Source organism: Tursiops truncatus, chromosome 16 (genome assembly GCF_011762595.2).
Source record: "Tursiops truncatus isolate mTurTru1 chromosome 16, mTurTru1.mat.Y, whole genome shotgun sequence".
Lineage (NCBI taxonomy): Eukaryota > Metazoa > Chordata > Mammalia > Artiodactyla > Delphinidae > Tursiops > Tursiops truncatus.
The window spans coordinates 21,882,520-21,898,968 of record NC_047049.1 but is presented as its reverse complement, the minus strand read 5'-3'; the positions used below and the strand labels follow the sequence as shown (position 1 = coordinate 21,898,968).

Here is a 16,449-nt window from a genome sequence, read left to right as displayed (position 1 = left end):
AAAGATGGAAGGAAAGAAGGGAAGAAAGGAAGGAGGGAGAGAAGAAGGGATGGGAAGAAGAAGAAACAAACTAAGCAGTTGTAGCCAGGTAATACCCAGTTTGCACACTGCTCTCTCCCACATTTATTTCCGAGTTCTTTGTAATTCCCCTGAGTTGGGTTTGTATGGGAGGACATAACGAACCACGGGCGAATCTTTGTATTTGTAATAAATGGAGCCAAATGGTTTGGGTTGGATAATCTTCTGGGCTTTATCATATGAGCTTAACCAGTTCCCATTGGTTGCTGGGAAATGGGATGCTGACATGGACCTCCAGGTAGCCAGATGATTCCCACTCACCACGCTACACTCTCAGGCTCTACAAAGACCTGTGGGGTGGGGAAGAACGAAGCGTTGTGGCTCCTGGGAAATTTTAAGCCCTCATACAAGTATAATCTTCATGCGTCTATAAAATTTCAACTAGTAAAGACGGGAAAATGGGGGAGGCTAATAAAACTGCAGGAACCGTTCTCTCTGCAGATCAAAGAATTAATTGCATTATCTCAGTCTGGTTGTTCTCACTAATGGTGCAGGGAGAAGGTGGGAGGAAGAGGCTATTTCTACAGGAAGAGGATGGTGCTTTCTGTCCAACTTCAACCTGCTTAGATCTGGAATTTTAAACTAAGCAGGGAAAGGCAAATTTCAAGCTCCATTCACTTTTAGCAAATGGGGACTTCTTGTCTCCATGTGAGTATAGAGAGACTTGTTCCTGGGTCACTGTGTTTACGGACGGCCATTTCTACCAAAATAACTGGGTTGGTAGAATTTGGCTTCAAACCTCATTAAAATGTCAGCAGCATCGTACCTCTGTCACAATAGAAGGTGGGGGAAATAGAAGTCAAGAGTGAAAAGAATCTAAAAAAGAGTGGATATATGTATATGTATAACTGATTCACTTTGCTGTACACCTGAGACTAACACAACATTGTAAAATCAACTGCACTCTAATAAAATTTATTTTAAAAAAGTCACGTTAGATACAAAGATTAAAAAAAAAAAAAGAGTGGAAAGAATTACAAAAGAGATGTTACACCTCTGAACACATCATCAAGTTTATTTCCCCAAATAAGAATGTTTTAAGGCTACTGGTCGGCCAGAGTTACCAATCTTCTTATGATGAACATCTGTGATCTCAGACAAACTGCTACTGGCTCTGAATGCCCTGATCTCACACTCCATTAAAGAAAGGAATTTAACGTTACCTAAAATGCTACCATCCTAGCAGTGTGCTAGTAACACTTAATTTGACATGCAGAGGGCTCCGTGCCTGACCTCTGCTCTCTGGGGCTTCAGTCTCTCTGTCAGCCTGCCATGGAGCAGGCCAGCTATACCTAGGGCAGAACGGCCCTGCAGTTAGCAACAGATCATCATCCTGAAGTAACTGGCAGCACTGCTGATATGTGGATCTGGGATAAACCTACAGGCAATGTCCGCATTTTTGCCTAATTATTTATTTAGGGTCTTCATTTGTGTTGACACAAAAGGTGATTGAACTGAAAACTTGTCAACTCTTGTGGTCTGCCTCTTTTTCTTCCAGAGAAAACATAGTTTCCATTCGCAGGTCACTCTCTTATGGAAGAAAAACAATATCACGACTAAGGACTAAGAAGAATGCGTCCCACCAGTCATACCAGGCACTGAGCCAGAATTACAGCAAGCACAGGCAGCGGTAGGAAGCAATAGATTTTAATTGATGCCTAGGGGTAAAGGTCAGCTCTCTTGGAACAATGGGCATCTATGGTGGTAATTGACTGAGTCCTCTGTGGGAGTTTGTAAATGTCAGTAATGCACTTCCAAACAGAAGCACAAAGGGCTTGGGCCCACAAAACAAAAACAGCTTTAGCCAGTGGAGAAAATACTAAATCTGTTGGTTAAATAACACATTCATAAAGCATAAGAGGTGGGCACACACAAACACACCACATAACTTAAATTCAAAAGGAATCGGACTGCTTCCAATATCACACAAGTGCCTTCCTGAGAGCCAACGTCTTTTTCCCCAGCAGAAGTTCAGCTCTGGATCCCTCTGGAATTCAAACGCTATAATTATTGGAGTCAAACTGGATGCGTGGTTTGGCTCCTAAAGCTACTGTCCTCCTCGTGAAATTTTACTGAAGGGGAAAGCGTCAGCGTTTATTAAGTCGTAGCTGTCCTTTCAAGTGAATTTGGGCCCCTTTTAGAAAATAGTGGGGCAAAGGTGAACGACTAGTCGTTGGAACACCAGAAGTGCCCACTGATCCCCCAAATCAGGAGGACCTGACAGAGCCCCCCTGACTGCTTCGACTGCTTCTCTTATGGCCATGTTTCACTCCCTTCTTCTCACTTCCCCATCATCCTCAACATTCAGTAATACTGCCCTGATCTGGGTGCTCTCCTAAGTGTTCAGTAAGTGGGTCCATATTTTCTAAATCAACTATTAGGTTAAACAGTGTGTCAAAGGAGCGTTGTGAAGAGCACTTTTAAGATGCAAAAGAGTAGGACCATATAATATATATTCTCAGATTATTGGGATTTCAGGAAATGAAAGGTACAGTATCTGTACCAATGTTAACCCCATGCTCATCTCTACTTGCATGCTCCCCCTTCAATCTCCCTGTCTTTGCACACAGGGCCCCCTGTTATATGAATGTTTGTATCTCTCCTGCCTAGAACTCAATAAATGTTGGTTCAACTAAATTATATATTTTTTGTTGTGAATGTCATGACCCTGTGTTGTACGGGTCCGCTTCACTGATCATTCTAAGCCTTCTAAGGCCGTTTTCCTGCCTATCCCAGACTACAGTCCTCTCCAAACTCTTAAGAGTCTTTGTCATCTGTCCCATGAAATCCATCATCTTCTGTCTTGCACTATTCTTTAATTGCATCCTCACAGAGGGGATGTAAACTCCATAAGGGCAATGCAAGGTTCGCACTTTTTTTTTTTTTTTTAATATTCACCAATATGCTTGCAAAGAACTGGGTCCAAGCCAGGGTGTTCCATAAAATATGTGTCAATTGATTTCTTAAAATTGCACCTCCAAATCTCATCAATAGTTCTGTCTGACCAATAGTTACTTAAGATAAATGCTGAATGTATCTCATTTATAGTAAGGTCAAATTTAGTTTTATTAATTCAATTTTAATAATGTTATCATTGCCTATTTATTCATTTTATAAAGACAGGGAAAATTTATAATAATTGAAAAACTTTATGTTACTGTGTTAGAATTATAATTCAGTTGGGTCACGGGGACTTTTATTTTGGTTTGATTAGTCAGTATAGTCAGGTATAAATGGAAATTAGCATGTTAACATAGCCACAAATAGTCAAAATAGGCACGGCTTATTTATTTAATATTTGCAAATTAGTCAATGCTGTGTATGCACTGTGATCTGTGAACACTGGTTCCTCACAACATATACACTGAAAGACACTCTTCATCTGCTTTTTCCCTTCTCCTCTGACAAATATCTGCTTCTCTGTGAAGCCTTCCTTGAGTCCCCCAAAATAGCGTTCTATGTACATAGCTATTATGATACATAACTTCTATACTTGTAGTTGACTGTTTATATATGCATCTCCTCTGCCAGACTGTATGATCCTTAAGAGCAGACAATGTCTTCTATTTCTATTCTGCTTCCTAGTCCTTAAAAAAGACCTGGCACAACATAGGCATTTAACAATTTCAGTTGAGTTGACAAATGATAGCATAAGGCATGGCCATATAAGTTGAAACAGATAAAAATGGTAACAATGAGACTAACATTTATCGAATACTTGCTGTGTGTCAGGCACCGTTCCTCTGCTTGTTATAACTCTTTTCACAACTTCTTGATACGGACACAATCGTTATATTTTATTTTAGAGATGAGGAAACTGTATCGCGGAGAGGTTAATAACAAACCAACACATAAAACCTTGTCTAAGCGTACACGCCTAGTATGTGGCTTAGCTGGAATTGAAAGCCAGGCAGACTGGCTCCAGGGTCCATCAGATTAACCATGACACGACTAATGACCCCACCAGGCAAAAATTCACAATGACCACCTTCAAATGACAAAGTGTAGCTCCACCATGACTGCTAATAGAGGCTGAGTTGGTGCATCTGACAAGTGCAGAAACTACCGGATGTACACATAAATAGAAGAGGCCGTTCCATAGAGGCACGGAGAGCAGCCAAGGGAGACAGCTTTAAAAGGACAGAAGTTCATTAAGCACAGGCAGCGGCAGTGATATCTGAACCTGCCACTGGGGAGCCTGGATCTAGGCCTGCCACTCCTCCACACCTGAGTCATAATTGTGTCTTCCTTCCTGGCAAAACCAATTTCGGCCACAGCCATCGACATCTTTTCCCCCTGTGAAAGCACTCAGGAAGAACAGAGAGATAAAGGTAAATGGTACTCCATCTGAAAGCCTTAATAAGTTCCTGGTGAGTTAGCCAGCCCTCCTCTCTCTGAGAGATCTCAAGAGATCCTTAATCTACTGCTGAAAATATTTATGATTTTATTGTTTCTTTTTCTTCAACTTTATGTCTTCACTGTGCTTTATACTAGCTTTCTCTCATCACCATTTTGTTACTTCAAATGCTTTGCACTAATCTCTGCCATCATCCCTCTTAGCTTAACATCTGTGTCTTTCCTCCTATACCCTTTCTTCTCTTATCTGTGAGAGACTGTGTACTCAGGCTGTTTTACTTTTCCCCATTCTGTATTTTTTGGATTCATCGCACAGTCCTTTTTTCCACTACAGGTGTGCTCATTTCCTGGTTGGCAGATGCCATCAATCGTGGAGACACTTGGTATTCTAGTCCCCAAACAAGCACACACAGCCCCAAGCAGGCAAAGAAGAAGAAACTGCTCTGTCCCAGGCATCAAATTGTACATCCCATACTACGGGCCTTTTTACCTATGAAGATCTAAGCCCATCTTGTACCTACAAGCTATGGTATTTTGTCCTGCGAAACTTATTTTAAGCAGTTGACTTGGAGGGTTATGGAATGAGAAACATGTTATCAGTTGGGAACCCAGTACAATGGGAGGTGGATGCCTAGAGGAACAGAGGGAAAAACCATCAAAAGAAGATTTGGTCAAGGGGAAGGTCAGGTCAGAAAAAGGAATGTTTAAATGGAAACAATTTAGCGCCTGAGGCTGAGCTATTCTCTTAATTTCTATTCAGCTATTCTCCTGAGGTATTCTCTTAATTTCTCCAGGGAAGAAAAAAGTGATTTTATTAAAGATTCATGGACATCAACTCTGTTTTTCCTGACAGCACTGGGAGAAAGCTTGGGGCAGATCTGATATATTGGAGTGAAACGTTCCCGCCCTAGTAAATACGGCACATTTCCTGTAGCAGCGGGCATTCATCTCCATCCATCATGAGAGAGGCACGGCTATTCACTAGAAACAAATGTTCTAGATACAGTGTGTCAAACACTGAATGATGGAAACCTCTGAGAAGCCACAGGGAGTATGCTGGAAGCAAACAGACCAGAATGCTGAAAAGACCTCTGACCACTTTCCACAGCAGAGCATAACTTGGAACCAACCTGAAATAATGCATCTGACCTTCATAAAAGGGTAATGGATGGGCATTTAACATTAGGTCAGCCAGAACTTCAGAGAACAAATTCTAACAGGGACAGATGATGAGACAAAAATAAATGAATAAGGAGGTAGATAACTAAATATAAAAGATCTCCCCAAAGAAGGTTAAGCAGATAGTCTATTATGCATATTTGTAGAATGATCAGCCTCTGATACAGGTTTCCTTTCATTTTTGAGAACTTCTGTTCACAGAGGCAACCTACCTTCTGAGACCCACTCAGTGGTGTAAGAAACATGCAGTTTTCAGATCAATCTTACTTCATAATATTTCTAGACTAATTCAGGCTACCTCTACCCTGATTAATTACATTTGTTAAAAAGGAGTAACACCAAAAGACAGAGTTCTATTTTCCCCCTTTGGGAAAGAAATACCACCTGAAGTCAACTAGAAGGCATTATCTAAACTTAGAAGAGGTTGACCTGTGGATATATTTATCATATCACCATTCTACCTGTTTAAAATTTAGCTAGCTACCTGTATGTTTTTTAACATAAATGTGGCTAATAAAACTCTGAATTATAACATCAACATCATATAAACTTGATCCTTATACAGATATAACTTAGTTGTTTTTAGTTCAGCAATTCATGATTAATATTTAATGTATCAGTTGCTTATTATGTGTGATAGATACAACATCTTAAAAATGAGGAATAACAAATATGTGATGTTAATTATGCAAGAAGCTTCTTTCTAACAACAATAAAATGATACTTAGTGCTACTTAAAGCTGCATGAAATACAACAGTGAATCACTAGTTAACCTGATAAGTTCTGAGAAATCAGGCACATTCTGAATCTGCCTTTTTCTTTTTTTAACATTAGTGTTAGAGAGGCACAGATAAGAGTCAATAAAACTCAACTGCGTACCTACTCTGTAATATACTGTGCTAAAATTGAAAAGACCGTGGTTTGATTAGCTTTTTCAATCTATCAATGTTATCATAGGTGCTTTGATTTATATAAAATAGTACAAAGTACATGGCTGTTTCAAGTGTAGTTCCATGTACAGAGGGAGAATGGCTTAGATCAGTGTTTTCATTTTTGTTTTTTTACAACTGTGTTCTGTGGAGCCCAGGAGTTACCAGAGGGCTCCCCGGGGCCAACTTGGGGTGATGAGGGAGTTCGTTCGTGGGGACTGCTCCTGGCAGTCTGCCCCTGTTTCAAACAGAGAACTTTGCACTTATTATTCTGTAGCTTGTTTGAAACTCAGGGGCTTGGATCACTGTTGGAGCATCACCCAGAGGAAAAAAAAAATGTAGATGTGGCATGCTTTCTTGGATTTGATCGGATTTTTTTTTTTTTTGCGGTACACGGGCCTCTCACCGCTGTGGCCTCTCCCGTTGCGGAGCACAGGCTCCGTACGCGCAGGCTCAGCGGCCATGGCTCACGGGCCTAGCTGCTCCGCGGCATGTGGGATCTTCCCGGAACGGGGCACGAACTCGCGTCCCCTGCATCGGCAGGCAGACTCTGAACCACTGCGCCACCAGGGAAGCCCTTGATCTGATTTTTGAACACTCAAAAAAAGAACGGAACAATGCGTGATGGACTAAAGAAGTACAAACACTCAGCTGTACCCAGGAAGGATCAAAGGAGATTATCTCTCCCTTTAGCCATCATTGTTCAGGTTAAGTGCAGGCGAGCAAGCATTTGTTGCCAAAAAAAGTCACTTCTACTGAAGTTTGGAAAATGCCACTTCCACTCTGTCCCTAAATTCATGCATTGCACGTGTTTATGAATGAAACATACATGATTTTTTAAAAGATTAGAGGCAAACGCATGATCTTGTATACAAAGGGACAGATAAAAGAGTCAGGGTAGAATGAGCAAGTGTTGCCTGTCTGCTAAGGGAAATGTCATGCACCCCCTTTGATGTATTATACAATACACTCGTTCCCCTCGGCCTCGCCGGATAATGCTGAGTGAGTGCTATGCAGAGTCCTGGCATTTTAAATATTAATCATGCTCTTCTTGGCTAGAAAACATAAAATTATACAATATGGCTTAGAAATTACTAAAACCTACAGGGATTTTTTTCTTTTCTTTTTTAACTGTTCTTGTTTATTCACTTGAAATAATTAATTTTATTAGAGAAAATAAATATGTCACAGCTGGTTTCACACTGTATTTTTCTTTTCAAGTTCCAGCCTAGGAGTCCAAAACCCAACCTAAGTTCAATACAAATCCTCAGCCATGTGTTGGACATGACTGAACCCCAAGACCCTGTGCTCCGCATGTTAGAGACAACAGAGTGAATCAAGGCACTTATCCCATCCAGGACCCTGCGTTCTAAAGGGGCAAGTATACAGGGTCAAAAACAACTATAATCAGAAGAGAGAAGTGCAGGAAAACAGAAGCAGATGCCTGGGAGGTCAGGGGGAGTGAGAAAATCTCATTAGTGGAATTGATTCGATTTTATGGAATTGGTGGCGGGAACAGGTGGACCGGTGCCGGTCCGCGGCCTGTCAGGAACCAGGCCGCACAGCAGGAGGTGAGCGGCGGTCGAGCAAGCGAAGCTTCATCTGTCGCTCCCCATAGCGCCCCATCGCTCGCGTTACCGCCTGACCCATCCCCCCCAACCCCCCACCACTCCGTGGAAAAATTGTGTTCCAAGAAACCGGTCCCTGGTACCAAAAAGGTTGGGGACCGCTGCTTTAAAGGTCTAATGATCTTTGCTCTTTTATTCACCAGTTGCATGCTGCCTCAGGCAAGACTCTAAACTCTTGGGACTCAGTTTCCATGTCTGTTAAATGCAAAAGCAGAATCTTAAAATTTCCAAAATCTTTCAGGCTCTGATTCAACGATTTCATCATTTTTCCTAAGAGAAGTTGGAGGACACTATCAACCACACCTCTTTCCTGTCCCCAAAGGTCACGTATATGATATAGACCACCCAAGCAAATGACAAGAGGAATTAAGCATGCCCAGGATATAAAGAGAAGAGGCAAGAAGTCAATAACCATACACTTATTTAGAAAGTGCCACATACAGTACGGTAATTAAAACCTAAACATCTGGAGAAAATGTAAACAGTGTCTAATGTTGGCATGTACCAAGAGACCGGCAAGAATGGTCAATGTGCTCTGAGGAACCAGGGTCCTATTTATAGGATACAAGTCTTGGAAGGCTCTCTCAGCAGGAAAGATATTAATTAAGTGGTGATGACACAGAAAGGAGAAAGAACTGGGATATGCGGGGGTGGGTGGGGGTGGGTGGGTGGGGCACAGGAAATATAAAGAACAAATAGTCTCTAGGTTTTTTCTTTGCTGGGAACACACTGTACAGACAGTACAAGGTTATAACAACTAAATGAATTGGCTGTTCTGAGTTTTAAAAAAAAAACACTTTTTTTCTTCTTTTCTCACCCAATGAATTCCACTTGGGATTCTGTATTCTGTAATCCTTAAAGATGTTATACAATACCGCATGAAGGGAGCATAGCTAAGGTTGGTTGGGGGCGATAGGAAAGGTACTGCGGATAGACGCACATTGAGTATAAAGAAGTTTTCTTTTTTAGGCAGAAAACAAATAAACTCAGTGAGAATTTAAGAGTAAGACTGAAATTTCAGCATTGATTTTTTTCTCTTTGATACATTTGTATTAGCTCTCCCCATCACCATCTACAACCCAGATGTTCATTTCTGCGGCAGGTTAAGTCATCTTTTCTCATAGAATATTATATGTAGGAAGCCAATAAACTACTGCTGAAACCAACAAGACTTGGGATTTATCATGAACTGGGGGTGGGGGAGTACTTTCCCTCGGAGGCATGGTGACGAATAGGTAGCCTGCCTCTCCTCTGGCACTAGGACTCACTCATCCTTGTACTTTTGAGCCTACCTCATCTATCAGAGGCCAGGTGCTGAGTTCCTTCGAAAGAGAGGATGCTTGAGCTAGGATAATACCTGGGAGCCCGATTTCTATGTCTCTTAGTCAAGATTTCCTAGACTGACCTATGATGAGATTACAGTTTTTAGTGTAACAGACACATCCAAGGAAAGCTGCAGTAATTTACAGCAGGCTTGCAAAGAAATAGCCAATGAATGATCATCAATTTAAACTGCAAATAAGGGCCTGTTTCGTCCCGGCTGCTGATCCCAGTAATACCCCTAACAAGCTGCCTGCAAAGCCAGGGCCTGATGCCTGCTGTTGAAGATATATTGATTGAAGAACTGTGCTTGTCCGCATAAGCAGCTAAAAATAGCCAGAAGAACGCAAAGGCAAAACAAGTTTCTGGGAATGGAAGACAGTTACTCCGTTGTCAGTTTTATTCCAGTTGCTCTCACTGATGTGAAGAGGAGAGAAAAGTATCTGGTACAAAAGATGTTAACTTGTTAGACAGCACCCCAGAGACGTAAAAGAATGAATACAACCCTTTCAAGGAGCCTGCCTTTTCACTGGAGGACGCAGAAGTCCTAGGAGAATTAGAGCAAACCTCAATGCCTTTGTCCTGCATAATTAATACAGCCTGATATTTCTTTTCTTCTTCTTCTTCTTTTTTTATAACATAAACTCTCATTGATTGGGAGAAATATATTCACACTTTAAAATGTTGGGCAGGTACCATCTCTTTGGTTCAAGTATGTCCCTTTGTGGGGGAAAGTCCATATTTCATGGTGATAAATTCACCTCATAAGTAGAAAAACTGAACACAAATATACTGCTATGTCAACTTTATTGATTTTTGCACATTGTAAAGACCTTCATCGTCCTCCAATATTTCTTAAATCTATCAGCATCTCAGAAAGTCACCCTGAAGGCCTCATTTATCTGTAGAGGAAAAGATCCCTCCTCCTAGGTTCACCCATAAACATTGTGATTTAAACAGCTCAGGCCTGCCTCTGCTTCTGGAAGTTGACCTGCAGAGAGAAAGCTGTTCTCAGAGTCACGGGCAATGGCTACTTCTTCTCTGGAAAAAGGATCAGCCAAGTCTTAATTTTAGCTAAATGCCCATGGCCAAATGTCTTTTCTTTTTTTTTTTTTTGCGGTACCTGGGCCTCTCACTGTTGTGGCCTCTCCCGTTGCGGAGCACAGGCTCCGGACGCGCAGGCGCAGCGGCCATGGCTCACGGGCCCAGCCGCTCTGCGGCATGTGGGATCTTCCCGGACCGGGGCACGAACCCGTGTCCCCTGCATCGGCAGACAGACTCTCAACCACTGCGCCACCAGGGAAGCCCCAAATATCTTTTTTGAAAGCCCTGCAGGTAACTACAGATTAAGTATGCAGCTTGATTGATATTGATGTATTAACATAAATAGATTCAGTGGCAGGGCTCCATTCTGTATCACATCTAAGCTTTCCTTCTAGTCTTAGGAGCTACATCTGGACTTGAGATCCCACTCTTCAGGTCCTGCTCCTGTTAACAGTGTTGTAGTCTTCAGGTCACTACCACATACTCTGCTGCTACAGAAGAGCCTATGCCTACCTTCAATATTTGACATCCTATTTTTAAAAATCATATTCCTTTCTAATGGCATTAATAAAACAGAGACTGTCCCTAGATGAGAACAATTCTAAGTCTCTTCCAGCTGTAAATTCCTTTGTTTTCGCCTGTATCACTTTACAAACAGGAAAATGTAAATGGCTCACCCAAAGTAACCTGCTAGGTGGAAGCAGAGCCAGAGACTTCTCAACTACAGAAAGTCATAGTGCATTTACTACTAGAATACGGGATCTTTGAGGGTAGAAAGCTGGCTTATTTCTTTCTGTATCCTATACTGCCTACAGATTGTTGATTGCTAAATGACATGTACTAAAAATGTGAACTAGAGGAAAAATCAATAGGGGTTACCAGAATCAATTCAAAGCCAACAAACATAACTCAATCTCATTATAAAAAATAAAGGATATAAATTCGGCTCCTTAATTTAGGACTGTATACAGCAGATCAAAATTGTTTAGATGTAATTGTTGATGATGGACCGGTCATCAGCCAGGAAGGGGAAGATAGGAGCGTTCAAGGGAAATCTCTAAATTTGTGAGGTTGACATTATTGAACTGTGCTGTCCAATACTGTGGCCATCAGCCACATGTGGCTACTTGCATTCAAATTAATTAAAACGAAATGAAATGTAAAATCTGGTTCCTCAGTCACACTAGCCATACCTCAAATAATAGCCCCAAGTGGTTAGTGTCTATAGTATTGGATAGCTTAGAGGAACATTTCTATCATTGTAGAAAGTTCTACTGAACACAGCTACTTATAGAGGATGATCACTACTTTCACTTCCAATAATTATATGAAGAAGGAGAAGGAAGATGAGAAAAGGAGAATAAAGTGAAGAGAAAACATGATTAAGCCTTAACTATTCTGTGCTAAACACCTGACATGACTTAGTTCATATAATTCTTACAACTTTCCCCATGAGGTAGGTACTATAATTATCCCCATTTTCAATTTGATGACACTGTGCTTGGAGAGATTAAGTAAATCACCATAGGTATATACTTGTTAAGTGGCTTAGCTGGGTTTTTACTCAAGCCATCTGACTCCAGAGTCTATGCACAATGGGAAATTATGCTGCTCCAAAATAAAAACTTGAAATGTTTACAGCCAGAAGAAACATTACTCCCTACCTAGGTGGTTCTTAATCCCAGATATGTACCAGAAGCACCTGGGGAGCTTGCACGAGATACAGTTCCCTGAGGCCTAACCCAGAGCAACAGGAGTGGGGCTAAGGCTTGCGTATGTGGGGAAGCCTAGTGCTCTGAATGTACAGCCAGAGTTGAGGATGACTGTTTAGAGATGTACTAATCTACCTTCCACAGTCCAGATGACAAAATGCGGCACCTACCTACCCAAGGTCACTAACAGTACCCACTGACAGATCTGAAATGAGAACCTAGGTATCAGGGCTGCCATCATAACAGAATATGGCTTAGGACACATGAATGAAAAACCTTTTTCTGCTTCCTGATGGATACTCATCTCTATTCATATAACTCACATAATACTTAGAAATTACATGTCAGAATTCAGAATTGGATAGTGCAAATTTTTAAAACCAAACAATGAATGTAACACCACTCTCCTCTTGAGACAAATAGGTCTTTCTCTTTTAAAAGCAGACATTTTCTTCCTAAGAAAATAACATCTTTCTCTGAAGAGTAAATAAACCCTCTTCATAAGAGTAGTATTATACAGTGGAAATGGTATGACTGCCAAGCAAGAAATCTGAATCTTGTCCCAACTGTGCCCATAACTCTGTGATGGGGGCAGGTCATTTCCTTTCTTTGAACCTTAGTTTTCTCATCTGTAAAATTAGCATGTGGTGTATGATGATCACCAAGGTTTCCCAGCATTGCCTCCATTCTGACATTTGTGTGCAGGCTGAATAAACTTTTGAAATGAAACTTCCAACCTGCTGTAGGACAATGCATTTACTTCAACTCTAGCCAATCTATTTACTCCATGTCAAGGGAAAACAGGGGGACATCACATGAAAATCCCATCTCTTCTTCTGTTTTGTCAAGGCTCATTCTGATTCTCGTCACTGATTGGTCAGAGCTCTTAACAAGAGTCTGAACATCCACTCAACAAGACATTCCCTGTAGCTGTCTCTTGGAAATGGTAATGATATACCTACCCCATCTCCCTCCTACATTCACAGCTGCTGATCTGAAAATGATGATGTGTCAGACATTTTACCACCTTAACATCCATCAGCTCATCTTTATATCTCTTAAAGCTTAACTGTATTGGATTTTTAGGTGGTTTAGAGAGGTTAGCCAGCCAAGACAGAAGTCACATCATGAATAAATAGCATTCTGAATATACATCTCTTACCTTACGCTTGTTGGTAGGACACACGTAGAGATAGCTTAAAATTGTTTTCAACCCAACTTTATCATTCAGCTTCTCATAGGTTGTCCCGTAATCGGTTGACCTATAATTCAAAAGGAGCATTCATGAGGACAGAAGTATATACGTCATTTGTCTGCTTGTCAGTATAATGTATGTTTTACATAGTAGAATGGCTCTCCAGAGGTTTCTAAATGATTCATGTAGTACATAATGATGCTTAATTACGTACACAGTAGCATCATGTGAGTGGTTAACATTTGCATTTAAATTGAATTGGTAAAAATTAAAACTCCATCTCTCACTGCTCCTTAAGGTACATGCATTGCATAAAGAAAGTGTTTAATTTTCAAAGATTGAGAATGAGGGTGTCCCTTGAATTAACCAAAGAAATAAAGACCTTTTACTTAGATTTGACATTTCCAAACTTCTGCTTAATCTTTGGCAAGTGGAAAAGCAGGTTCTCCTGATTTATCTACAAGCTGTGTTTTCTCTCATGAGCCATAGAATATATGGTGGGTCAGTCCCTCCAAAGGTCATTCAGTCTTTTCCTATTATTTAAGAATAAGAAAATGTCTTGATAATAAGTGAAATTTCACAATTCTAGTTGGTGGCCTTTTCCAGCGTTAAGCCACCTGGAGTTGGGAGAATATCACTTCTTGGTACTGACTCTATCTTTTTTGGAGATTCTCTCCTCTCTTCTTGATGCTGGTCAGTAACTTATTAATTCAGACTGAATAAATAGGCCTTAATCACCTCTTCTATGTAAGTCTATTACATATTTCAGAATTGTACATCTTATTAGATCAACACTGCAACCATGTACAGTAGGAAATATTATCTGTATTTGAAGAAAGTGGTTCAGAGAACTTAAGTGACCTATTCAAAGCCAGTTAGAATTTGACTCTAGGTAGCATGGCCCTAAGCCCTGTGTTGTGTACATTATACCATAGCTCTGTTTGTTTTTTGTTTTTTAATTTAAAGGAAACATATAAAATCTCTTGTCAGCCTTCTTTATACATATAGGAGATTCCCAATGAAAATTCATTCATTCATTCCTTTACATTTGTAGAGCCTCTAAAATGGACCAGGACCTGTGCTATGTAGCAGGATACAACACATGCCCCTACTCTCAAGAATCTAACAGCTTTTTATTTTATTTTATTTATTTATTTATTTTTGGCTGCATGGGTCTTTGTTGCTGCACGTGGGCTTTCTCTAGTTGCAGCGAGCAGGGGCTACTCTTCGTTGTGGTACGCGGGCTTCTCATTGCAGTGGCTTCTCTTGTTGCAGAGCGTGCGCTCTAGGCGCATGGGCTTCAGAAGTTGTGGCTCGCGGGCTCTAGAGCACAGGCTCAGCAGTTGTGGTGCATGGGCTTAGTTGCTCTGCGGCATGTGGAATCTTCCCAGACCAGGGCTCAAACTCGTGTCCCCTGCGTTGACAGGTGGATTCTTAACCATTGTGCCACCAGGGAAGTCCCAAGAATCTAACAGCTTTGAGAGGCAGAAAAAAAGTTGTAATGTGTTATGTGTAATGAAAGAGATAAAAATTAACAAGACTCAGAAAATAAAGTTGGTTTAATTAGAAAACCACAAAAATGTAATTATTTTAATTTATTTCTGATATTGATAGAAGTTGCATATTCCCATAGACCATAAAGACTAAATAGAAGAATTTTCTGTTAACAACCTCAACACCATATATTAAGAGCCTACTCTGGACCAGGCACTGGAGACAGAAAGCTATAAAATATAAGTTCCTGGAATTAAGGAATTAAGAATTATTGTGGCTGGGGACCCAGGGATCTCTTTACCCTAAAAATTTATATATACATATATATATAATACATAAATATTATAAATGACATTATATTATTATAATATATATTATATATATAAATTATAAGTAAATAAATATAAATAGTCAGTACGTTATAAAATTTAGATTATACTCCAAATCACTGAAGATTGGAGTGGTATGAAAAGTTTCTTGGAAGGACTATGGACCTTGAAAATGGAAAATCGGTAGGGCTTTAGAAAAGGGATGTAGAGTTGACCCTTGAACAACAGGGGAGTTAGGGGCACCAACTAAATATTCCTGTAGTCAAAAATCAGCCTATAACTTACAGTCAGCCCTATATATATATATATATATATATATATATATATATATATATATATATATATATATATATATATATATATGTGGTTTCTCCACATCTGTGGTTCTGCATTCAAGGATTCAAACAACCACAGATTGTGTAGTACTATAGTATTTACTACTGAAAGATATCCATGTATTAGTGGATGCACACAGTTCAAACCTGTGCTGTTCAAGGGCCAGCTGTAGTCAGGGCATCAAAAACTAGAAGTACCTTGTGTAATCCAAATACATAACTGGATTTCCTCAGGACCAGTCTGTGCTCTAGCCGAACTGAACAAACGCTGGCTTGATAGCCAAGAATATTTGAAGAATAATCCCAAACTCTTCACAGAAGATCTTATCCATGAACCACAACAAACTTCTTTAAATTCTCCTTCCATATTTACTTTTTTCTCCTCAAACTCATCTTGATGTGAAAATCCCTTCTACTTTCTAAGAAATATCTGAGACTTCTTCCCTTACTCAGTCTAATCTTGGTGTTTGACTATTTTTTCCCCACTCTTACCCTGGCCTTACTGGGTCTACTTTCTCTTCTTATTAAGACTTGCTTGTCTCCAAAATTTCACTAGTCTTTCTCTAACTCCTTTTATTGGATAACTTTTTCTATTTAGTATTCTGAACAATACTCACAAGTTCAAGGACAAAAAACCCAGATTCAAAATTTATGGGGGGCAGTGATGAGAGGAGGATGAAATGTACAAATACCGCTACATTAATAAATTTTGCCTAGTGATAGGTGGAAATCAATAGGACTATGTTGGAGATGAGAGAACGGTTCAATTTTTCTAGTGGGATAATGGAAAGGAGGCCAGAGAGGTAGGAATCAGTCTATAAAAGCATGATAATTAGTTTCTTATAATTT

The 16,449-nt window shown here is 40.2% G+C and overlaps 1 protein-coding gene across 2 annotated transcripts in view; it reads right to left on the bottom strand.

Annotated features, from left to right (window-relative positions):
* The window catches only part of SORCS1 (sortilin related VPS10 domain containing receptor 1), a 556,814-nt gene that overhangs the window by 250,105 nt on the left and 290,260 nt on the right, over window positions 1-16,449 (bottom strand). For both annotated transcript variants that reach the window (XM_073793984.1, XM_073793985.1), the window contains exon 3: window positions 13,410-13,509. In XM_073793984.1, coding sequence (XP_073650085.1) covers window positions 13,410-13,509 — 100 coding nt within the window. The remainder of the gene's footprint in view (window positions 1-13,409; window positions 13,510-16,449) is intronic.